The sequence below is a fragment of the Dama dama genome, chromosome 23, assembly GCF_033118175.1.
Source record: "Dama dama isolate Ldn47 chromosome 23, ASM3311817v1, whole genome shotgun sequence".
Classification (NCBI taxonomy): Eukaryota; Metazoa; Chordata; class Mammalia; order Artiodactyla; family Cervidae; genus Dama; species Dama dama.
In genome coordinates, this window is record NC_083703.1 from 62,363,415 (window position 1) to 62,388,035 (window position 24,621).

General features: G+C 51.9%; 1 protein-coding gene across 1 annotated transcript; it reads left to right on the top strand.

Moving 5' to 3' along the window:
* Window positions 1–3,458: 3,458 nt before the first annotated feature.
* Window positions 3,459–22,577, top strand: BPIFB2 (BPI fold containing family B member 2). The gene is made up of 16 exons (XM_061125831.1): window positions 3,459–3,542; window positions 4,331–4,477; window positions 7,735–7,828; window positions 10,014–10,118; window positions 11,272–11,418; window positions 12,833–12,893; window positions 14,586–14,646; window positions 17,219–17,310; window positions 17,585–17,770; window positions 18,001–18,054; window positions 18,612–18,782; window positions 19,271–19,338; window positions 19,508–19,553; window positions 19,856–19,919; window positions 20,286–20,362; window positions 22,294–22,577. The coding sequence occupies exons 2-16, from the start codon at window positions 4,366–4,368 to the stop codon at window positions 22,333–22,335; spliced, it is 1,380 nt and encodes a 459-aa protein (XP_060981814.1). The 5' UTR covers window positions 3,459–3,542; window positions 4,331–4,365; the 3' UTR covers window positions 22,336–22,577.
* Window positions 22,578–24,621: the final 2,044 nt, after the last annotated feature.

A 24,621-nucleotide genomic window follows, 5' to 3' on the forward strand; every position in this document is an offset into this window, starting at 1 on the left:
GTCTTAGTAAATTAAAGTTCTACATTTTGCTGGTGAAAAGTAAAAGCATGCAGAATGGGTCTGGGTACGGTTTTTCTACTTGGATTGTGGAACTAAAATGAATTCACTTTTGCCCCCTGGTGGCAGTTGGCTTCCCTGGTGGCCTAGACGGAAAAGCGTCCGCCTGCCATGCGGGAGACCTGGGTTCGAACCCTGGGTCGGGAAGATCCCCTGGAGAAGGGAATGGCAACCCACTCCAGGACTCTTGCCTGTAAAATCCCATGGACAGAGGAGCCTGGTAGGTTATAGTCTATGGGGCTGCAAAGAGTTGGACACAATTGAGCGACTTCACATGGACATGGCAGTTGCTCAAACTGCAGGCTCAGTACCTGTGGTAAACAGAGTAACTGTCCTCTAAAGAGGCTCATGTGCTAAAACCTGAACATAAAAATTTGTTAGGTAATGTAAGAGTTCAGTTCTGTCACTCAGTTGTGTCCGACTCTTTGTAATCCCTATGGACTGCAGCACGCCAGGCTTCCCTGTCCATCATCAACTCCCGGAGCTTGCTCAAACTCATATCCATCGAGTTGGTGATGCCATCCAACCATCTCGTCCTCTGTCATCCCTTTCTCCTCCTGCCTTCAATCTTTCCCAGCATCAGGCTGTTTTCCAATGAGTCAGTTCTTCACGTCAGATAATGTAACAAAGGGGAATTAACTAATCTCAAATGAGATTGAGGTTGCTAATCAGCTAACCTTGAAATCAGAGAATATGCTAGATTATCCAGGTGGGCCCAGGTGGGCCTCTAATGATAGAGGTCCTTAAAAGTGTATGAAGGAGGCAGACGGGGAGAGAGATGGCAGCATAATGATCCTAACTTGCTGGTTCTGAAGATGGAAGAAGGGACCATGAGCCAAGGAATGAAGGCCAGGAAGTGGATTCTCTTCTATAGTTTCTAGAAGGGAACAAAGCCCTGCCAATACCTTGATTTTAGCCCAGGGAGACCTATTTTGGACTTCCGACATCCAAAATAGTTAAGATAATAAATTTGTGTTGCCAGTCACTAAGTTGGTGGTAATTTGTTACAGCAGTGACAGGAAGATAAGACAGTGCCTAGAAGAATATTCAATGAAGGAGGAGCTCTGAAATGCTGCCACAGTCATTATTACAGGGGCCATTCAACAGTACATTCTTTACTCATCGAACAAGTTTTTATGAAACACCTGGTATTTATTAAGCACAAGTGTGAGCAGAACCAGCTTTTATCCCTGAGGTGGAGGGTGATGTGGCTGCAGTCTAGCCTCCATGTGGCGGGTGCTCACAGGATGGTGCTGCAGGGAGGAGGGGCTGGTGAGAAGCCCCCTCCTTTGTGTCTACTGGCCGTCACCCAATGCCCCCTGGTGCTTGAAATGTGGAGGAAAAGGAAGTGTTCATGCGGAGAGCAAACACCGAGAGTGGCTTTGGTCAATATTTGTGCCACTGTCCGCTGAATCTGATCTTTGCCTCAGCTCCTGTGAGGACCAGGAGGGCTGGTCTTATGCATTAGTGGGTAAGTGGGGGCCAGGAGAAGGATGTTAGGGAGCATGCAGCCAGCTCCTGTCATTCCTTTGTGCCTCAAGAATGAGGCGGGGGAGCACGGGCTCAAAGGCAGGACCAGTCCAGGGGAACTCTGGCCTCTCAGGGAAGGGCCTGATGGTTTCTACACTTCCTGTCTGCTCTGTGAGCCCTAGGGGAGGACCCAGCACAGGTAGGCCTGGCCTCTGGGCCTGAAATATGGGCTGGTGTGGAGCCAGTGGGAGCCATGGAGGACTCTGGAGTTGGGGAAGGCCCTGGGCCCCTTGTGCCTATTCTCCAGCAGAGCCATGCAGAGGAATGGAGGGGACTTCCCTGTAGTTCGGCCATCACCTCCTGTGCATACATGTGTGGACACACACAAACACATATGCACACCCCTAATGTCAGGAAACAGACCACTAGACCCACCTACACATACATGTTCAGCCTCACAGACACCCTCAGTATATTAAGTCCACTTAAACATATTGGACACAGAACTCCCCACACCTGCACTCATAGAGGTTCATATAAACAGGCAAGAGACACCACAAACCAAGATGGCAACACACTCGCTTCATGTGCACACCCACACACACTTTCCTCTGACATCAGTAATTATGACCTAGTGCAGTGTGTATGCATGACTACACACATAAATACACACACTTATAAACACACACATACCCCTGAGACACGCAAGTATAGACAAACCCCTTCAGGAGCATTCAGTTCTTCGGGCCCCGTATGGCCAAGGTGGAGGCTGCAGTTTGTAATGTGGACCCTGCTGACGGGCTCAGTCCTCCATGAGTGAGACGCGCCTTCGGAGAGAAGCTGAGTGTTAAGTAGCAGGACTGGGTCCTCCACACCCTCTCCTCTGTTGCCCTTTGAGTTTTGGCTCCATGTATGATGAGGGGGAAGTGTGTGACCAGGAACGGGGCTCAGCGGATGATGGTGATGGGACTCAGACCACCTCCTGCCCCTACTAGAAGAGCCGTGTTTCCACATGGAGGTACAGGAGGGGAGGTCAGCCATCCTCCTGACTTATTTCTTTGCTTTTGTTTGCATCTTTCTATTGAAATGTAGTTGGTTTACGATGTTGTGACAATTTCTGCCGTACAGCAAAGTGACTCAATTATACACATATGTGTATGTGGTAGTTGCTCAGTTGTGTCCGACTGATACGTTAGAACCTTATTGCTTATCCATTCCAAATGGAATAGCTTGCATCTACCAACCCCACACTCCCAGTCCATCCCTCCCTCCCCACTGCCTTGGCAACCACAAGTCTGTTCCCTCTGTGAGTCTGTTTCTGTTTCATGCTGCTGCTGCTGCTAAGTCGCTTCAGTCGTGTCCTCTGTGCGACCCCATAGACGGCGGCCCACCAGACTCCCCCGTCCCTGGGATTCTCCAGGCAAGAACACTGGAGTGGGTTGCCATTTCCTTCTCCAATGCATGAAAGTGAAAAGTGAAAGTGAAGTCGCTCAGTCGTGTCTGACTCTTAGCGACCCCATGGACCGCAGCCTACCAGGCTCCTCCGTCCATGGGATTTTCCAGGCAAGAAGAGTACTGGAGTGGGGTGCCATTGCCTTCTCCTCTGTTTCACTGATAAGTTTATTTATTTTAGATTCCACCTATAAATGATTATCTCCTTGATTCTGGGCACCTCCTTCCTCCTGGGCCTGTCTCCTGGGCAGCCATCCTTCTACAAGTCTGCTGGTCTTTGAGGTTCCAGAGCTGCCCAGCCCCAGGGTCTTACAGCGGGTAAGCAAGCTTGGCAGTCAGCTTGCTACGTGGCAACCCCACTGCACACGTGGGGTGAGATACTTTGGCAAAGGTCATGTTTGCAGGGAAAACACTTGCAACCACAAGCAAACCTGCCCCTCCCTGGGTCCTCCCTGGTGGACCCTGTGCACTGGGGAGCCTCATAAAGCAGTTTCCACACCTGCTTGGGGCTGCGGAGGGCTTGGCTGGGGCTGAGAGTCTACCTGTCCTGGGAACTGCCTGAGGTAGGAATAGAGATGGGGCTGGAGCTCCTCCAGGGAGGAGCCTCGATTTCTCCATCTGTTCAATGGGGGATGCTACTTCCAAAAGCCTTCTGCAGAAGGGTCCATCGCTTATCTTGCTGTGGGACCCTGGGCAAGTGCCGCCTCATTGGGCCTTCGTTATCTATCTGAGCAGCAGCCCCCTACCCCCCACCCTGGTCCCCCCTGACTCCTTATCCCTAAGTCCACTGAGCTGGGCTGGGTGGGGAGGGGCTGGGGGCCATGTGAGAGGCCTACACTTAGGACATTTCCTCGCCTGGCACAGGATAAGATGAGGATGGGAAGCACCCTGGATCCTTCCCTGGAGGGTTTGGACAGCTGGGCACAAGTCCAGGCTGGATTCCTAGCATCAGGCGACACAGCGCTGGCCTTGGGGCACTGGGCCTAGGCTCCCTCCTGGGGATGGGACGCTGCCCTCAGTCTCCCCATCTGGGAGTCCCCCCATCCTCCTCTGGCATGACTTGGGTCCTGCACCTGCTCCTAATTTGCTGCGTGGTCCTAGGCAAGGCCATGTCTTCTCTGGGCCTTGGGACCATATCCAGACCAGATGCCACTGTGGTTGCTGAAGAAGCAGGCTGGGATGGGGATTCTTCTCAGAGCAGAGATGTAAAAACTGATGTGCAGGGTTGGGGGGTCATGGGCAGGGCTGGGATCGCTGCTCATGGTTTGCGACCTCCAGGTTGGGATGGGGTTTAAGCCACCCCGGGTGGGGCCATTCTGGACCAGTTCCCTGATGCTTGTCCCCACTCCAGCCCACAGATCCTGGGGGGAAGGGGCCAGGGCCACCATGCCTGGGGCGTGTGGGCTGGGCCTGCTGCTGGCACTGCTGTTGCTGCCCATGGTCAGCGCCTCCAGGCCGGGCACCGTGTTCAGACTCAACAAGGAAGTGTTGAGTTATGGTAAGAGATGTGCTGTCAGGCTGTCGGCCATGTGTGTGTGCAAGAGGGTGAGCTTGGGTGTCCATGCCTGTAGGTGTGTGTACAGTCCTAAATGTACATGTGTATCTATGAACTCAAACTCCATGGGAACCTGGATTTCTCTTCTGTCAAATTGTGTCCCTAGGCCCCAGAAAGTGCTGCTCAACAAATGTTTATTCAATGAATGCACGAGTGGAGGTACATGCCTTGTCCAGTGTGCACATAGTTTCCATGCCCAAGTGACGTGAGGATGGGTCGGTTTAAGGGGCTCCTTTTGCTTATGTGGGTCTGGTATGAGTTTGAAAATCCATGGAGATATGATGTGCCCACTTGTGTACTTGAGGGTTGGGAGGGTGCCTAACCACTGGCACGTGTGCAAGGCCATGGTGCATACCTCGGGTTGTGTAGCGCTATGGCTCTGCACCCTGGGATGTGTGTGTGGTGGGGGGGCTGTGTGCACACATGTGCTGGGGAGGGACACATCTAGCACTGTACTTGGGAACATCCAGGAGCTGGGCCCTCCCTGCTGGGCTCCCAGTGAGAAGAACCAGCCCCTCTCTGGGCCCTTCTTTGCAAGGTATCTATCCCATGTCTCTGTTCCCTCCTTCCAAGTCCCATCTAATCCCAGAGCAGGGGGCAAAATGAGGACATCCAGGCCAGGGTGAGACAAAAACTGCCCTGCAACTGCCCCTGGGGAGGCTTTTGGGATCCCACCAAGGTTGGTGAGAGGTCAGAGGTGAGAGATCAGAAGTTCTTTACCCCAAGGCCAGACCACACTCAGATAGCAACATGAGGAACTCAGGTCAGATAGTGGAGGGGACTCTCAAGGGTTCCGGAACACAAATGGTTGTGGAGGCAGGTGGCTCAGGGAAGTAGCAGGGTCCCCCCTGGGGCGCACGAAGCTTTCCGGAACCTTGTATCCGGACAGATGGGCAGACAGTGAAAGCGGTCAGTGATCCGTGTCGGAGTGGCACAAGGATGACTGCAGGCCCACTCCCCCTGGCCCCCCTCCCGCCCCATGCTGTGTGAGCCTCCTTTGTCCCCAGGCAGCCCTCCCAGCTCACCTGCCTGTTTCTTCTCAGTGGAAACAAACTGCCAAGAACACACTGCAACACACCTCCATGGCCAGGCTGGAGGCTTTTCCTAAATACTGCGTCATCCTCTCTATCCAGTCCTGCAGGCCCCAGGGTTCAAGCCCATGTCAGGGGAGCACTGTGGACGGAGTCCAGAAGCCCGGGTGTGAGTCCAGTTCAGCCACAGTCAGGCTGGAGAGGGGCCTCGGGAACATGGAGACCACACCTTTATGCTCCAGGGTCTGTGGAAACTGAGGCCTCGAGGGACACAGGGACTCCCCAGGTCTTCCGCCAAGTCAGAGGGAAGTTCAGACTGGGCTCCTCCTCTGATGCGTCCTTCCTGCACCCCAATCTCTCCTTTTAATTTTACTCAGGTTTGATTGTTTAATTAGCACCTCCATCGGCCCAGCAGCCCAGGTGTGGGAGAAAGTCCAGGGCCTCGAGGGCTGGGTGTCTTGGCCCAGATCCAACTTCTTCTTGCCCAGGTCCTCAACCTCTTGGTAAACTGGGTATAATATTGCATTGACATCATAGAATTTTGAGGAAAGCTAAAGCCCTCAGAACAATACCTGGTACAAAGGAAGCATGATAAGAGTGCTAGCCATTATTACAAATAGCCTCGTGAGCTAATATTTATTGTGAACTGAGTGGGTCTTTCCAAGGACCCCATGTGACTGGCACCATTTCTTTCTTTTTTTTTTTGAGTGCGTGATTTGAACAGGAAAGTTTAATCTATATTGAGAGAGAGAACTGGAGTAACAGGGAGTTAGCTAGTAAGAGTTACAAAGAATTCTAAAGAACACAAGTTGTTGTTCAGTCGCTTAGTCGTGTCAGACTCTTGGCAACCCTATGGACTGCAACATGCTAGACTTCCCTGTCCTTCGCCATCTTCCAGAGCTTGCTCAAAGTCATGTCCCTTGAGTCAGTGAACAAAGAACACAAGAGTAGTAGATATAAGGGAAAACCAGTACCCTTAAGGCTGAGGTGAAGACCCAAGAAGAACCATCCCATCATGAGGGCAGAGATCCAGAGATCTTAATGGAGATGGCAGAGCATTGGCTTCTTGTTGTTGGAAGGGTCACAGGGATGTTCCACTGGGGACACACTCTCTAGAAAAGACTCTGATGCTGGGAAAGATTGAAGGCAAAAAGAGAAAGGGTGAGCAGAAGATGAAATAGTTGGATGGCCTCACCAACTCAATGGACATGAATCTGAGCAAACTCCAGGAGATAGTGAAGGACAGGGTAGCCTGGCGTGCTGCAGTCCGTGGGGTCTCAAAGAGTCGGACACGACTGAGTGATTGAACCACAACAATCCTTCAGGGACTTGGAAGAAGCAATTCATAGTGCGATGTCAAAGCCTGGAACTTGCTAGGTGCCGAGGAAACCTGCTGGCTGCCAATGGAGTTAAGAAGCTGTCCTCTGCAAGAGTCTAGTGCATGTTCATGTGCGTCCTGGGTCAATATAGCTCTCGACTGGTGCCTGAGATAAAAGCTGGGCAGCCGGCTCCCTAGACACTCAGCCTTATGGGCTCCCAGTAGGTACCTGGTCTGGCTAAAGAAAGAGTATGGGGAGCGGTGACCTAGGCTGGGAACGGGTCCTTGATGTCTGTGGCTCCAGCATACACCACAGTTGCCCAAGTCAAGCTCTGGAGAAAGTGCAGGGGGCGGGGAGGTGCCAGTTCCTGAGAAAGCTGACAGCTACCATTCTAATCATTATAGATTGATTTGCAGGGAAACTGAGGCACGGGGCAGCCACACAGGTAGTGAGTAGCAGAGGTGGGTCTGCACCTAGATTTTGAGGGGCTTCTGAGCCCTCAGCCTGCAGGAGAGACTGCTCCCACCCTCTCCCCGCAGGGCCGGGAACTGCTCCTTCTTCCTGGGGCCTTGTGGAAGCTCCCAAGGAGGTGGCGACTGATCAGGGCCTTGCAAAAGGGCAAAGGGTGTTACTGTTTTTGAGGAGAGAGTAGATACGTGGGATTTGGAGGGGCAAAGAGGAAAGACACGTCTGGAAGGGCCCGGTAGGGTCGTGCACCTCAGGTGGCCACCTGTGTGCCTGTGGACGAGCCCACCTCTTCCAGTCTCTGAGTGTTTCTCACCCAAGGTGTGGGGCAGATGGTGGGCGGCTCCTGAGGACGGCCTGACATCACCCTGCTCTGGCCCCTCAGCGGCTGAAGCCGGGAAAGCCCCGCTCCAGAGGGCCCTGCAGGTCACAATCCCGCTTTTCCTGGACCGGAGTGGAGGGGTCTTCCAGCCCACCAGGTGAGTAGCTCACCTCCAGGTGAGTGTTTCCCCTCCACACCAGCTAGATGAGTGCTTCCCTCACCAGATTAGATACTCCCACCTGCCAGGTGAGTGGGCACAAGAGGCTGTAGGAGCTGGGACCAGACAAGGGGTCTGATGCCTCTTAATTAGTAGATTTCTATGCACGGAGTCTAAGACTCTGGTTCCTAGGTCCCCAGGGCTGGCAGGACTTTGGCTACTGCTTCCAAAAGCCTAACACTGAATCTAGACACAAATGTGAGTCTAATATACCCTTCCCCATAAAGCAGAGACTCAAAGGCAGAGGCAGGTGGGAGCACCTCAGACTCAGACACTTGTAGGAACTGGGCTAATTGTCCCCATCCAGTGGGAAACAGACTCACTATAGGCAAGACTCTGGATTTCCAAGAAAATCCATATGCATATGCATGTATATATACTATACATGTTTAGGAACTCATACACGTATGTATATGTGTATTTTCTTATAAAAAGTCATGTACATCTTTTGACTGTTGCTAGCAGCAGTTTTATTTCTTCATCACCGACATCATCGTCATCAACAACAAACAGGTACTTTCTTCCTCCTGTGTATGTTGCATTGTGAGAATGGGTGCTACACTCTATGGTACGAAGCTTATAAATGCGGTATGCCGATACAAAGTTGAAGCCATTAAAAAGAGCTTAATAACAACTTCTTGGAGATAATTAAACCTGGTCAGGGATGTTGAGAGAATTGAGGAAGAGATTTTATTTGTTTGGTTTTGTTTTTTTCTTCTGATTTTATTTTTACATTTGTTATTATTCTTAATTAATTTTTAAAACGTGGAGTATAACGACATCACAATGCTGTGTCCATTTCTGCTGAACAGAAAAGTGGATCAGCTATCTGTGTACATATATCCCCTCCCTCCTGAACCTCCCTCTCCGTCCCCATCCTCCCCAGTGGAGAGAGTTAGAAACAACACACAAACTCAATTATTTAGTAAAGGATTTACTTGGGAAGGAATGAAAGCGGAACCTCTCATGTCATGGGCTGCTGAAGGGCTCTCTCAGTTGCTCCCGGTGGACTTTCTTTCTGTTCCAATCTTTAAATAGTGCTAGGCATGGCAGGTTCCACCACTCTATGCATTATCACAGGAGAGCCCAGAACCATATCTGTGTATTTAAAAATCTAAAGTTTTGAATGATGACAACTCGTTTAAAAAAAATGTTTAAAACTTGCAAATGCTAGGCAAGTGAAAATGCAGCTGGTGTGGAAGCCCCCAGTTTGAGACCCTGGGGTAGGGCTGGGCTGATGATGTCGGGCCTGGGAGCATCAGTGTCCCGAGGTCGAGGATCCCTAAATGATTTGCAGTCTGGCCACACAGAGGCTCAATCATGCGATTGTTGGAAAACAGCACCAGGATTCCTTGTTTGTAGATGTGGGAACACATCCAGAATGGTTGTCAAGTGAAAAGAAGCAGGTTATAGGTCAGCTTGTGTCCAAGAAGAGTCATGGAAAGATGTCACCCAAGTGCTAACAGACAGTGCTTTGATGTGACTTTTAACATTTGCCTGGAGAATCCCATGGACAGAGGAGCCTGGTAGGCTACAAAGAGTCGGACACAACTGAATGACTAACACATTCACTCTAACATTTATACCACTTTGTAGTGCCCACCTCCCACAATTAACTACTATGCAGGAGAAAAAAAAAAAAAAAAAGAAGACTTTTATTCGGGAAAAAAGAAATCATAGATTAGCTGGAGAGTGCTGAGCAATCAGAACAAGCAGCTTTGAAAGGAGTTGAGCTTTCCATTGCTAAAGTGCTACAAGCCAAAGCTGCTGACTAGAGGATTTCTGCCTTCTGTGGATCCCAAAGTTTTTCTTTCCCTACCTTCCCAGTTTTCCAGATCTCCATCAGAAACTAAAATCCTTCCAAGACCTGAGTAATCATCATCTCACTTAATTCATGCCTAAGGCTGGGATGCCCTTTGCATCTTTTCCCTACTGGCAGGTTGGTTAACCTTGCTTGCATGCCCCCTATGATGGTGAACTCACTACCTCTTCCTCATCCCATAGTTTTAGTTGTCAGAGGTCCTTTATAAATACCAACAATGTAGGTAGGCTCCGAGCACCCATCCCAGAGATGATGCCATGGTTTAAAGAGGATTTCCCTGTCACTTTGACTCATACCCTGCAGGATTCAGATTCTGAACGTCGATGTGTCCCACCTCCGTCTGACATTTGTTGCCAGTTTTGGAATACGCTTGTTGGCAGCTACCAATTTTACTCTCAAGATCTTCCGGTGAGTCAGTCTCCTTGTTGGGAGCGGGAGGATTTTCAAGGACTCTCTGAGGGTAAAACGGACGAAAGGGATTTAGCAACTCCCAAGATCCCAGCTCAGACCTTCTCACTCTGTTCAGCACCCTCTCTCTCCAGTGCCTTCTCTCCCATCCTCCATGGGGGAGTGAGACAGTGAGAGAATTTCTGAGAATCCAGACCCTGCTCAATAGTTATGCAAATGGAGAGAGTCACTTCTCTGATCTCAGTGTTCCCTCCTTTGTAAAAAACCAAAGCAAAAGAAAACAAAACTTTGCAACATGTCTATGGGCTTTCCACAGAAGCATGTTTGAGGGCTTCCCAGGTTGTGCGAGTGGTAAAGAACCTGCCTGTCAGTGCAGGATACATAAGAGATGCGAGTTCAATCCCTGGGTTGGGAAGATGCCCTGGAGGAACAAATGGCAACCCACTTCACTATCCCTGCCTGGAGAATCCCATGGACAGAGGAGCCTGGGGGGTTACAGTCCATAGGGTTGCAAAGAGTCAGACACGACCAAAGAGACTTAGCAAGCAATGGAGGTTTGAGTGGATGGATTCACTGCTGTGATTAAAATTATATTACCCCTTTCATGTGCAAGGCACCTGGTGCTCAATAAAATACTCGACTTGTTTCTATGCATCAGTCACTATATATGCATTTAATTTTCAAACTAGGGGTTGCGTGTTCTTATTTTTAACTCCTCTGTCTTGATACTACCATTTTATGAGTGCTAGTGGGCCAGCCTTCAAGTAGGATGTTTTCACATGATTGTCTTTTAGAAAACTCAATATAGTAGCCTTGTGAGATAGGAACCACCAATCTGATGTCCATTTTTACAGAAGAAGAATCTGAGGCTCAGTATGGGGAATGACTAGCCCAGGGTCTCACAGTAAGAGGATGCAGGGAGCCAGAGCTCACAGCCATCAGCTGCAATGTCTGTGACCTTGAGTGGAGTTTGGGGGTGTGTCCTGCCTGCCCTGGGGGAGCGGGGGACAATCTCATGCTGAGTAGGGCCCCCGCCTGTGTTAAGGGGTCAGCAGGCGCGGGCCCCTGGGTGGGGGAGGTTGTGAGGTCTTGCATCGGTCACTGCGGGCTTGCTAGGCAGTGCCATTCGGGCTCAAGACTGGTGTCCCCACAGTGACCCGGAGCCCCTGCACCTGCTGCTCCCCACAGCACTGCTGGCCGACACCTCCGTGGAGCAGGGCTCCATCGGGACCCCCCTGGTCAGCATCTCCAGCTGCTTCTCCATCTTCGACAAAGCCATCGTGTTTGATGGCCGCAACAGGTGGGTACTGGAGGCTGGGCTGCTGGACCCCAGACACCGAGGCTGTGGTGCCATTTCTTGAACTTTCTACTTCATCCAATCCCGATGATGGATCCGAGAGCTGGCCCCGCTCCTGCCCCACTCCATCACCACCAGCATCATACCTATTTTATGGCTGAAGACACAAGTTCAGAGAAGGGAAGGGACATGCCCAAGGTCCCACAGCGAGTGGGGAGCAGTGGGTTCCACCACTGCTCCGCGCCATGTGACAACGCACACTGCCCACTAACGTCCTATTTGGAGAGGGACTCTGGGCTGGCAGCTGCTCTCGGGAACCTCAGAGGGCTGCCCCACCCTGCGGAGATGAGGACTCTGAGGCCCAGGGAGGGGCTGGGACCCGCCAAGCTCTCCCCGTGAGCCATTCCACCTCCAGAGCACCACTGTGTGCTGGACACGTTCTGGGCCCTTTCTGTGAGTCATCTCACAGTAGTCCTACCAGGTCGGTGGAGTCATTTCCCTCATTTTGCAAGAGAGCAAACGGAGGCACAGAGTGGTTAAGTGACCTGCCTAAGGTCACACAGCTAGCACACGGGTTCAAACTTGGCAGCCTGACCAACCCCACTGCTATGAATTCCTCTGCCTTGTATCTACACCTTCCCGCCCATGGGTGGGGACTCACTGCGAGGTGGTTGAGTATTTTATCTTAAAAGGGAGCAACATTTACCCAAAGACTGGACTTTTTCCTCAGACAAGGCTTGGGTATAAATCTATTCCCACTTGGGCCCCCTGCTCAGCCTGTGTAACTCACGATCCCCCACGGTCCCTCACAGTCCTCGCAGGCAGGGGCTGCTCATGGTTTATTGATGGGAAAACAGAAGTCCAGAGTTTGATGCCATTGAGAACATTGATGCCTTCCTCCCGCCTCCCCAAGAGGCCATTCAGCGAGGCTGGGCCATGCCTCATGTCAGCGTGTTAGGGAACCAAGGAACCATGACTTCTCATGAATCCCCATTCTGAAATACTGACTCAGACCTACAGCTCAGTGAGGAAGGGACTGTAATAGGTTTGCCACAGAGAAATGGGGCCCATGCAGGGAGCAGACCTGGGCCCCGCCAGCCACAGCCCCGCCTCACTGGGCTCAGTGGCCCTGAAGCCAGCTGGCCAAGGACGTGGTCAAGTCCAGTTTTCGCAACACCCTCTGTCTCCCCACTCTGCTTGGCCTCATTCTTGGCCACTTCCAAATCTTGAGACCAATGGCCCTTTCTTGGTGGCTCGGCGTCTTCCACTATGGGGACAGTCGTGCTGGTTCCGTGCCTGGCACGTGGCAGGGTGTGGTGTGGGCACAGACTTTTCTCTGGCACCCCTGGCTCTGGGGAGAGACAGGCCGTGCTGGTGCTGACCTGGGCTCAGGGGCCCTTTCTGGTCCCCTCCTCAGCACAGCCCCCGCGATGCTGGCCCCGCTGCAGAGTCACATCAAAGCTGTGCTTCAGAGCAAGGTAAGGACCTCCTGCCAGAGCCTGCAGGTTGGGGGGTGGCAGCGAGTGAAGAGGGGGGTCGCAGGCATGGAGGAGCGGGGTTTGTTAGTGCTCCTCCTGGGGTTCCTCCATTTTCCCCAGAAGGGCGGGGAGGAGGTGGGGCTGATGGTCCAGTGCAATGACCTGCGGTTGTGGGGCTGCAGGGGAGGGAGGCTCCTCCACTCAGACCCAGAGCCATGTGGAGGGGAGTGCTTTCAGGGCCGTGTAACTTCTGAAAAGAGAACACAGCGGGAGTGGACAAGGGCCTGGGCACCAGGGGCGGATGTGATCCAGGTCCCCTCCTTCCCAGCTGGGACCTTGGACAAGTCAGCTGGCCCGCTGCCCCTCCTTCCACGTCTGTAAGGGGAGAGGACAACTGTCCCTACCTGGCCCCCAGTGGGCAGGCTGTGGGGCTGAGTGCATTACCACCCATGCAGTTTACAGCAGTTTGGGGAGAGTGAGCGTTGCTGTGAAGGCCGCAATGTTAGCTCCTGTCATTGTCTGCGGGTGGCTGACTTGGTGAGCGACGGTGTCCCAGGGGCCAGGGCCCCACTGTCCTGTCCCCGGGGGTCGCCAGCTCTCCCTCCCTGCCCCTTCCCACCCACCCTATCTCCCGTAGTGGCAGTAATGGAGACTAAGTCAACCCACTGTGTGCCATTTCACACACTCAAAAGGTAAGCCTCAGGATCCCCATGCTGCAGATGAGAACACTGAGGCTGGGAGGCAGAAGGCAGTGTAGTCCTCTCCTCTGCTCCAGTAGTCAAGCATGGATGTGAGGGTTGGGCCATAAAAACTGCTGAGTGCTGAAGAATTGATGCTTTTCAACTGTGGTGTTGGAGAAGACATTTGAGAGTCCCTTGGACTGCAGGGAGATCCAGCCAGTCAATCCTGAAGGAAATCAGTCCTGAATACTCTTTGGAAGCACTGATGCTTCAGCTGAAACTTCAATACTTTGGCCACCTGGTGCGAAGAACTGACTCATTGGAAAAGACCCTGATGCTAGGAAAGACTGAAGGCAGGAGGAGAAGCGGATGACAGAAGATGAAATGGTTGGATGGCATCACCGACTCGATGGACATGAGTTTGAGCAAGCTCCAGGAGTTGGTGATGGACAGGGAAGCCTGGCGTGTTGTGGTCCATAGCGTTGCAAAGAGTCGGACACGACTGAGCAACTGAACTGAACTAACTGCTTCTTGGCCTCGCCTCACCAAGTCCTCCCTGGATCAGCTAAGACCACCCCCGGCCTTGCAGTCTCTCCTCTGCCCCACCTTCTGTCACACTGACCCCAGCTTAATCCACTTCTGGTGGCCCACTGAGCTGGGAGGACTCCTGTCTCCCTGGCCCGGCTTGCTGACTGCAGCCTGCCTCCACTGCAGGGAGCATCCTTCCATCAGCTGGGCCTCTGGGCCGGTATGAAGCAGGCTTACCTGCCTCGGTCTCCTGGACCTGGCTGTGGTCGCTTCTGCTGTGGCCCAGAGCCCTGTTCTTTCCTCAGTGCCCACAGGCCCCAGCATCCCCTCTGAGTCCCCAGGGTCCAGAGGAGGTGCTGGAAGAAACCCACTGGCTGGTGCAGGAAGGAAGGGCTCCCAGGCCTTGGTGTCCACGTTGGGCGAGCCTTCTAGACAGGGCCTCTAGACTCTCCCAGCCTTGAGAGCCGCCTCTGTCTTTCTGCAGCTGTGCCTGAGAATCTCCAACCTGGTGCAAGGTCTCAATGTCCACCTGGGCACTTTAATTGGTAAGACCGGGGAGCATGGAGAAGGGGCTGGGGCCTCTGAAATGCTCTGGGATCCCCATGATCCTTCAAAGACCCCTCCTTTGCATCAGAGTTGACCTCTGGGATGACCTCAGTCATAGGATGTCTGAATAATTATTGGTGGAATTTGGGATTCTCCAAATTGTAGAACCAAGTCTTTAAATATTTGTGTGTGTGTGTGTGCGTGTGGGCATGAATGTGTGCACTTAGTCACTTCCATTGTGTCTGACTCTTTACGACCCATGGACTGTAGCCCACCAGGCTCCTCTGTCCATGGAATTTTCCAGGCAAGAATACTGGAGTGAGTTGCCATTTCCTTCCCCAGAATCAAGCCTCTGATAGGTCTTCAATTTACAATATGGAACTAAAAGCAACAGAAGTAGGTCAGCTTTATCTTTTTAGTGGTATTTATCAGTATTGAAGAACTATTGGTAATTACTCACCCATTCCCAGACTGATCAAAGAATGCATCTTCTGGTGATTCGGGAGGAAATCTGTGCTCAGTGAGCCCCAAGTAAATTCAGGGCATCCTCTCTCTCTTCACAAACCCATTTTCAAAGCTGCTTCTGTTTGAAGTGCACCTTCTCGTACCTGAGGGCTTCCTTTGCCTGGGACTCTGGAGTTTCTCCTGTGTTGCCATCACTGACTTTGCGAAATCCGGAGCTGTCTGTCTATCATTGGCAGCTGCACTAGGCCATTGGTTGGTTTTGCCTTTGAGTTGGGGGTTGTATCTAACCCCTTACACAGCCTGGGACAGGTGTTCAGGGCCACGTTCTGGTGTTAAGCCAGGAAGGATGTCGGGCAGGGTCCACATTTATCTGTAGTGACTTCTTCAGTGAATGTTTTTATATCAGGGTAGCTCTTTGGCTTTCTTGGGCAAATTTTACCAATCTTATGAGGTTGCATCATTATCCCCAATTTGTAGATGGAAAATAAGAAGCTCTGAGTTTAAAGTCATCAGCATGGTACCAACACCCTGCATGAATCAGCTCACCTGGATTTTCTCCTCCTCACATGTCCACCTATCATCCTGTCCACACTTCACAGCCCAGCTAGAAGTCTGGGGAACATTTCTTGAACTCCCCCACTCTCCTCACGACCCCAGCCCCAATATTACCTTAACAGGAGGTACTGAGAGGCCAAGGAAAAAATGGACTTGGAATCAAAGGATATGAGTATGAATTCTGGTTCATTTGCTGTGTGACCTTAGGAAGTCACTCCATCTCTCTGGGCTTAATCATTCCATCCAAAAATAGGAATCAAAATTTCTACTTTTCCAATGTGTTGCTATTGTACAAAACAGCATGGATTAGGTGCCTGGTATGCCATAAACTCAATAAGCCTTAGTCTCTTCTCTCCCTTCAGAGGAATTGTCTTCATCAAGATGCCTTGGACCCAGGTTCATACCAAAGATCAGCTCTTGCCCTTGTCTTTGCTTCCATCTTGCCTTGGTCAGGGGATGATTGTGCCTGGAATGACCCTTCTCCTTTCTGATTTATGGTCTTTAGTCTTCTGCCGATTGGGAAAGCAGAAAGCCAAACTGTTAGAATTGTGTCTAAGAATCAGTGGGTTGTGAGCAGCTGACTCTTGGGTGTACATTTTGCAACTTAAATTTGCTTACTCATGGGGCCTTTTCCCGCCTCTTTTCTTGGCCTGGGTCTGGCTAAATGAGGTGTGCAGGTGTGTGTGTGCTCAGTCTTGTGCGGGCGTGTGTGTGCTCAGTCACTTCAGTCAAGTCTGACTCTTCGTGACCCCATGGACCACAGCCCGCCAGGCTCCTCTGTCCACAGGATTCTTCAGGCAAGAACACTGGAATGCCACTCTCTCCATTTATCTCACCAGCTCCCTCTTCTCCCCTACCCTTGTCCTAAGTTTGTTCTCCATGTCTGTGTCTCCACTGCTGCTCTGCAAACAGGTTCATCAGTAACATCCTTCTAGATCCCATACACATGTGTTAATATATGATATTTACTTTTCTTTATGACTTACTTCACTCTGTATAATAGGGCTCTAGGTTCATCCACCTCATTAGAATGGACTCAAATGCATTCCTTTTTATGGCTGAGTAGTATTCCATTGCATATATGTACCGCAACTTCTTAATCCATTCATCTGTTGATGGATATACACTAACATATGTAAATAGACAGCCAATAAGAATTTTCTGTATGACTCGGGGAACCCAAAGTGGGGTTCTGTAATAACCTGGAGGAGTGGGAATGGGTGGGAGTTGGGCGGGAGATTCAAGAGGGAGGGAGCATATGTATATATGGTTAATTCATGTTGATATATGATAGAAATCAAACCAATATTGTAAAGCAATCATAATTCAATTAAAAATAAATAAATATTAAAAAAGAATACTGAAGTGGGTAGCCATTCCCTCCTCCAGGGCATCTTCCCAACCCAGGGATCAAACCTATATCTCTTATGTCTCCTGTGTTTGCAGGCAGGTTCTTTACCAATAGTGCCACCTGGGAAGCCTGGCTAAATGAGGCATTGGTGGGTAATGCTGAGTATGTCATCTTTTGTTTTTCACCCTGGTTTCGTTCAGGCCTCAGCCCTGTGGGTCCAGAGTCTCAGGTCCGCTACTCCATGATCAACACCCCTACCATCACCAACGACTACATTTCCTTGGATATCAATGTAAGTGCCTCCAGCTCCACTCAGAGCTGGGGCCTTGTTGCCTCCAGAGTCCTTGGCATTCTGCAAGATTCCTAAAGTGGCAGGAGAGTTGAGGGGAGAGGAGCTGGGATGGCATTCCAAGAGGCAGCGTGGCACGTAGGCAAAGGGGTGAGGCTGACAACACACGTGGCATCTTGGGGGTGGGTGGCATCTCACAGCCCAGGATCTGCCATGGAGTCACCTGCCTATTGAGGCCCTGCTTCTGTTCTCCTCCTCCTCACCCCCAATCCGACAGGCTGTTCTCTTCCTGCTGGGCAGACCCATCGTCCTGCCTGTGGATACTACCCCCTTTGTGCTGCCGCAGCACGTAGGCACCAAGGGTGCCATGGCAACCGTGGGCCTCTCCCAGGACCTGTTTGACTCTGCCATCATGCTGCTGCAGAAGGCTGGTGCACTCAACCTGGACGTCACAGCACAGCTGGTGAGAGCTGGTCCTGCCGCCCTGGGCACATGGGGCAGGAGTGCCCTGTTGCCCAGCCTGGGGAGACCCTGCAGAGGCCAAATCCTTGGTGGGTGGGGCAGTTGAAGCTTTGGGGCCACAGGGTGGCTATTGGAAGGGTTAGACAGACCGGTGGGGTGGGGAGACAAGAGGTGGTCTGGCTTGGGGAGTGACTGTTCTAAAACCTGCCATGTGTTGGGAGTTGATTTCAGAATTCGAGTAACAACCCGCTGAACACCTCTGTGCTGGGCCAGCTCATCCCCGAGGTGGGTGATGTTTCTGGTCATTCCAGGGGCTGAGACCTGGGATTGGGGTGGGAGGCTCTCTGGGTTCTGGGGTCTCTGCTGGCTCATATCTGCTCTTAGTGGGGTTCAGCATCTGCCCTTCCGTCTGTACACCCTCTGTCTTGGGGTGGCCCCTCCTTCGGCCCAGGCATCACACTACTTCCTCCTCTCCGTGCAGCGGGCAAGAAGTGCCTACACTGTATCCTCTGCTTCCTTTCCCTGATCCATCCAAGTCCAAGCTTAGGGGTTACCTCCTACGGGAGCACTAGACGCCTTGTCTGGTCCGGGAGCCTCCTTGTGCTCCCACATCCCTGAGCTACCCTCCCTCCTGGCACAGATCACAGGCTGTGACTGTCTTCATGGGGCCACCCATCAATTGGGTGTCCCCAAGGGCAGGAGTCAGGGGTGGACCCATCTCTGTGGTCCAGGCACTTACAGCACAGCGGTGGCTTGATCAGCATCTAAGGAATTATGAGCGAAAAGCCCACCCGGTCTTTGCCCCCATGTGCCCTCCTCCCTCTCACCCCTCTGCTCCCCAGGTGGCCCGTCAATTCCCCGAACCCATGCCCCTGGTGCTCAAGGTGAGGCTGGGTGCCACGCCCACAGTCACGTTCCGCACCAACAACGCCACAATGCGGCTGCAGCCCTTCGTGGAAGTCCTGGCCCCGACCTCCAACTCGGCTTTCCAGTACCTCTTCTCCCTCAATGTGGTGAGTGAGGTGGGCTGGATGGGGCTGGCCAGGAGGTGGGTGACTCTCAAGGTGACCTCACTTCCTCCCACACGCTTCTCACTTTTTATCCACACTGGTCTCCTTGCTGTTCATCAATGTGCCAAGACTTCCCTGCCTCAGGACCTTTGCCCGTGCTGTAGCCTGTGCCTAGGACACACTTCCCTGACTCTTGGCAAGGCTAGCTTCTCCTCATCATTCAGGTCTCAGCTCAAATGCTGCAGTCTTCCTCTGGGCAGGCTTCTAGATGGTCCCCATCTCTCCACATACCACTCTTCCTTTGTGACACCCAGCACTCTCTGCAAAGATCTTGTCTGATTTCTTTGGTTGTCGTTCACCTCCCCAGTGGCCTGTGTTCCACAAACACCTGAATGGATGGGGTGTGGGTGGGAGACTGGGATATCTGGTGGCCAGCTGAGAGTTCCCACACGGTTCTGTGCCCTTTGACCTTGCTCTCCCCATGTGCCCAGGTAGTGAACCTGAGCCTCCAGCTTTCTGTGTCCAAGGTGAGGCTTCGGGGGACCACATCTGTGCTGGGGTAAGTGAGGCCTCCTGGACCTAGCAGCCTCAGAATGCTCCTCTGTACAATGGGCCTGCAATTGCCTGTCACAGTGTCAGTCAGAGGAGCTAGGGATGCAGCTGGTATGGTAAGCAGGTGAGAGGCACTAGGCCCGATTCCCACCCCTCCCCTCTGGCTTCCCTTTCAGGAATGTCCAGCTCACTGTGGCCTCCTCCAATCTGGGCTTCATTGATGTGAGTATGGGGCTGGGGTCTCCAGAGATCCCCTCGCTGGGTGGGGCAGGCCCTGAGCCCGGGGAAGGGGAGTGTGTGCCCATGTCTCTCAGCTTACTCTCAGGCCAGCAGTTCCTGTGGGCCTGATGCTGACACGACCCTGGGAGTAGCTGGGCTCTGCTTGAAGCCTGGACAGGGGTGACCTGCCCTCATCCCTCCTGCTATACCTCTGTCAGTTGATCTGTCTCTGTGTTCACATGTCTCTCCTGGCCCCTTGCCGGGACGGGCCCATGGTCCCCATCTCCCTGGCTCCATGGCTGCAGACAGACCATGTCCAGACAGTCATGGGCGAAGTGTTTGAGAAGCCCTTGCTGGATCACCTCAACGGTGAGCTCTGCCCTCTGCTCCGTGTGGCCCCTCTGGCCCCTTCCACCTGCATGCCTGCTCCAGGCTCTATCTTGGACCCTTCCTACATCCCAGGCTCAGAGGCTAAGAGGGTGGCTTTGGGAGTCCTGCTCCCTGTGTGTACATCTTATCTCAGCTGTTTAGCAGCTGTGTGATCTTAGCTAAGTTCTGTTCCTTCCCCTAACCTCAGTTTTCCCTTCTATAAAGTGGGTGTAGTAATAGCAGTTCCCACCTCCTGAGTATCTGTGGACCTCGGTGTCATGATGCATGTGAAGACCTCAGAGCAGGGCTGGCTCCAGGTGGCACTTCGTTACTGGCTGAACTTGATTTCTCTTTTCTCTCCTGCAGCTCTCTTGGGCATGGGGATTGCCCTCCCCCACGTGGTCAATCTCCAGTACGTCACCCCTGAGATTTTTATCCAGGAGGTGAGAGCCTTTCAGTGTGACCAGAGGGGCCTCCTTCATCTTTGGCTGGAGGCTGGGCTTGGGGATGTTACGGGTCACCTCTCTCCTTCCCTTCCTGCTAGAGCACACAGTGGGCCTAGGGTCAGCCAGGCCTAGGAATGTCCCCTTCCCAGACCATGCCATGAATCAGCTGCGAAGAGATGGGAAATTCTAAATGTAAGGAGACATTGGAGCAAAGGTTTCACTCACCCTCATCAAATATCATATCAGGTCACAGTGGATTCAGACCAGTTGTGCTGTGACTCTGTGCCCTTGGATAGGCAGGACCCCTCGGGAGTCTGGGGGAGGATGAGAGAGGGAGTCTTTCCAGGGTTGTACACAGACCTCCACAGGCCAGATGGTAGGAAGGGATCCTGACCCTTCTAAAATGATCCAATGTTGGGATCAGACACTGTGGGCCCAGGATGACATCCTACCACTTCTTTCTGCTTCACCTGAGCTACAAAAGGACAATATTCTTCCTAATTCATTCAATAAGATATGCATGGGACAGAAAGTTTAACCAAGGTCCTTCAAGCCCAACATCCGTGTCATTCACACTCCCTAAGAGGGACTGGCTGAGTGCTTTCAGGGAGGATGACCTCCTTGCTTGAGAACTATGGTCCCAAAGCAATTGGCAGGTAATAACCTGCGCCCCACCCCCGCCAAGAAGTAACCATCAGCACACGTGGAAGCAGGGCTTTTAGTGGGAATTTCCCCAAGACTTCCTTTATTGGGCAAGGTCAGTGGCTGACTCACCTTGGCACCCCCAAATCAGGCCACTTGGGACTGAAGTCAAAGGTCCCTAGACCAGCACTGCCTAATAGAATTTCCTGCAAGGATAGAGGTCTGCACTGTCCAAGGCAGTGGCCACTGTCAGCCAGGTGACTATTGGGCCCTCAACATATGATCAGTGTAACTGAGAAGGTGAATTCTAAATCTTACTTAATTTTACTTAATGTAAATGTACAGTAGTCTTGTGTATCTAGGGGGAGACACATTCCAAGATGCCCAGTGGATGCCTGAAACTGTGGATAGATGGTATGAATGGGTGGATACCACATACAGTGTACATCCACTGGACAAAGGGATAACTCACATCCAGGATAGGATGAGTAGGATGGCATGGGATTTCATTATGTGACTCAGAACGGCATAGAATTTAAAGCCTATAAATTATTTATTTCTAGAATTTTCCATTTGATATTTTTGGACCATAGTTATACTTGGGTAAATGAAACCGTGGACAAGAGGGGGTAATTATAATTAGCCAGGTGCTAATGGCTACCTTATTGGACCATGCACAAGTTACACAAATACAAGGACTTGTTCTGGTTATTTTTCTGCTGGGTTCCCAACACTTGGCACAGGGCTTGGGTCGTAGTAGAAGCTCAATGAAGATTGAAGAAAGAAAGAGAAAGAGGAAGAGGAAGGAAAAAAGAAGGGAGGGAGGGAAGGAGGAAGGAAGGAAGGAAAGAAAAGATCAGCAGGCCCCCAGGAAGTTTCTGCAGTGCAGTGTAGACAGTAGGGGACACTTTGAGGGGGGTATGCCTGGTTTTGCTAGAGAGGCTTGGACTTGGAGAAGATACTCAGTGGTCTGAACTCCAGGTCATAAAACAGAGGTGGTCCTGACCACGTTTGAAGCCCGAATCAAGCTCCAGGTCCACACTGAGTGCTTTGCCTGTGTGATCTGGCTGCATCCATCTATCAGTAGCAGCCTTGCAAAGTGGTTGCTGTTACTGTCCACAAGAGACAGCAGGAAACTGAGGGCTGGAGAGGCAAATGGCTGTCCTCAGGATACACACAGCAAGAGTGGCAGAGCCTGATCTTAGAGCCAGGCTGGTGGGACGGCTGGGGGTCCTACGGTCCCCGTGTAGCTTCTGACCTGGCCCATGGTTGTCTCTGTCTTTCAGGGCTATGTCGTGGTGTCCAGTGGACTCTTGTACCAGAGCTGATGGGGGATCACTGGGAGAGCTGCTCTGGGGACCCTTTTGCCTTGAGCCACTTGGGAAACTGAGTCAAAGCCACACTTTCATCACCACTCTTAGTCATCACCAGCAAGTTGGTTGGCCCAGCCGGGCTGCTTCATCCCATCCTGGCCCCTTCCCTCCAGACTTCCTTCCTTCCTTCATCCCCTCCTTGTGGGGAGCAGAGAGCTCCTCCAGGCTGTACAGATCTTGCATTAAACACCTCTTGAGCTGCAACTTCTAGCCAGGCTCAGCAAACTCTTTGCGTACTGGAGGCCAGTTCCCTACATGCAAGGCCTGGTCCTGCCTGTCCCTGGAGCCCCCAAAGTTGGCCTGGGAAAGAAAGAGGATGTGGCCATGTCCCTGCTGACCATATCTGTTGACAGCATCACCTCCTAGCCCAGGGGAGCAACGTGGATGAGCTGAAGTTACGAATGCCACAGTGGTACTTCAGGCGTGTGCCCTCACCTGGTGGCATTTCTCCTCTCAGAGTCACATCCCATCCTTCTCTTAGAACCTCATGAGAGCCCTGAGAGTCATGTGGGCAGAGCGAGCAGTCCCATCTCACAGAGGCAGAGATTAAGGCCCAGCAAGGAGGGGAGTGTGCCCAGAGTCTCCGAGCTGGGGGATGGCAGATCCCCAGGATTGCCACCTTCCTAGGATTCAGACCTAAGATGCCCAGTCCCCTCTTCCATCACCAGCATTCCCACCTGGGGTTGGACCTTAGGTCATGAGCCTCAGGTGACAGACACTCACTGTCTTCTCCAGCAGCTTCTCCATCTTGGTTTATGTGGCTTATAGGCGAGCTTTTGTTCAAAGGAGGCAGGATCTGCTTCCTGGGCCTGTGTTAGACACTGACCATGTCTTATTCCTTTTTGCTCTGAAACCTCTTCAAACCCAGCAGGTCACAGGCGACAAGATGACCTAAGGGGAGGCTGAAGGGTGCAAATGCTGGCAGGATGAAGCCATGTGATTTTTTTCTTTCTGATAAGCTAATCTTTTAGCCAGAGATCATATTCTTTCCTTCCCAGATACACTGGATTCAGGTTATGTTTATGTTTCTCTGAGGAGTAAAGGTGTCCAAATTTCCACCATCAGTAAGCAAAGCCCTCGGTACAGCGGTACACTAACTATCCCCCTGTAATGGTTATAAGTTCAACCCTAAAGGGTCTGAGTGACAGGCCGAGGGGCCTGGAACAAGCCCGGAGTGTTGGTGGGAGGAGGTGGGGGTGGTGCTGAAAGCTGGAAAGGGCCAGGCTATAAAATCCCACCTCCTGATTTCACCGAGGACAACATAGCTTTTATTTCATTTGGTTGGTTGGTGAATTAATTCATGAATCCTACTTTAGCAGGTCTTTATACAGGCTCAGCCCAAGGCTAGGTGGTATGGAATATGGGAGAGACAAAAATTTTGAGACACAGACTCAGCGCATATATTTAATACCTAGAAAAAGATCAATATGTGAGAGCTATTCATTAAGCCATCAGTCCAGTGGTCCAGCTATTATTCCTTTCTTCCTCCTTTATTCTTCCTTCTTTCCACCCACCCATCTGTCTGTCCATCTTCCATCCATCTGTCCATCCATCCATCCATCCATCCATCTTGTCATCCATACCTATTTATCCAATGATGTGGTCTAGATCTTATTTGTACCCATGATGCTCCTGGTTGAATAATATACATTCTTTTAAGACGAGGGGGATGAAACAGCTGAGTCAAGCTCTCTGCCCAGAAGGAAGCTGTGTTCTGTCTGAAGAGAACCGGTCTAGTCCCTGAGAGACCCCATTCAGCCCTTCAGTAAGGAGCCTGCTGGGCCCTGGCTACTGGGGGACACAGATGAGAATGGCAATCCGGGTCCAATCAGAAGGTAGAAGCCATGTAATATCTAAAACAGGGGACTTTCACTTTCAAGGATTATTAACTATGGTAAAAGAGTAACTGCGAGCTCAAGGTAACTCCATACAGTTCACTAGGGCTGAGGGAGAGTACCCAAGGAAGGAACGACTTGGAAGGGCTCAGACCTCGATGGGGAGGGTGCTGTTCAGTTTACTGGGTGGCAGCGGGGCTCGCTACCAGGTGGGAGCTGGCCTGGGGTTGCTGGGCAAACAATGGCAACGGAGACCTCGAGGAATTCCCTGGCGGTTCTGTGGTTCACGCTCTCACTACCAAGGACCTGGGTTCAGTCCCTCATCGGGGAACTAAGATCCCACAAGCTGTGGCGTGGTCACAAAGAAGACCTCCAGAGCCCCCTGGGCAAGCCGCGCGGGGGAGGG

Excerpts from the sequence above, each read along its gene's own strand:
- BPIFB2 (XM_061125831.1), top strand. The coding sequence starts at position 4,366 with ATGCCTGGGGCGTGTGGGCTGGGCCTGCTGCTGGCACTGCTGTTGCTG. Across the intron at positions 17,311-17,584 it reads ACATTTCCTTGGATATCAAT|GCTGTTCTCTTCCTGCTGGG; the intron begins GTAAGTGCCTCC and ends CCAATCCGACAG. Across the intron at positions 19,339-19,507 it reads GGGACCACATCTGTGCTGGG|GAATGTCCAGCTCACTGTGG; the intron begins GTAAGTGAGGCC and ends CTTCCCTTTCAG.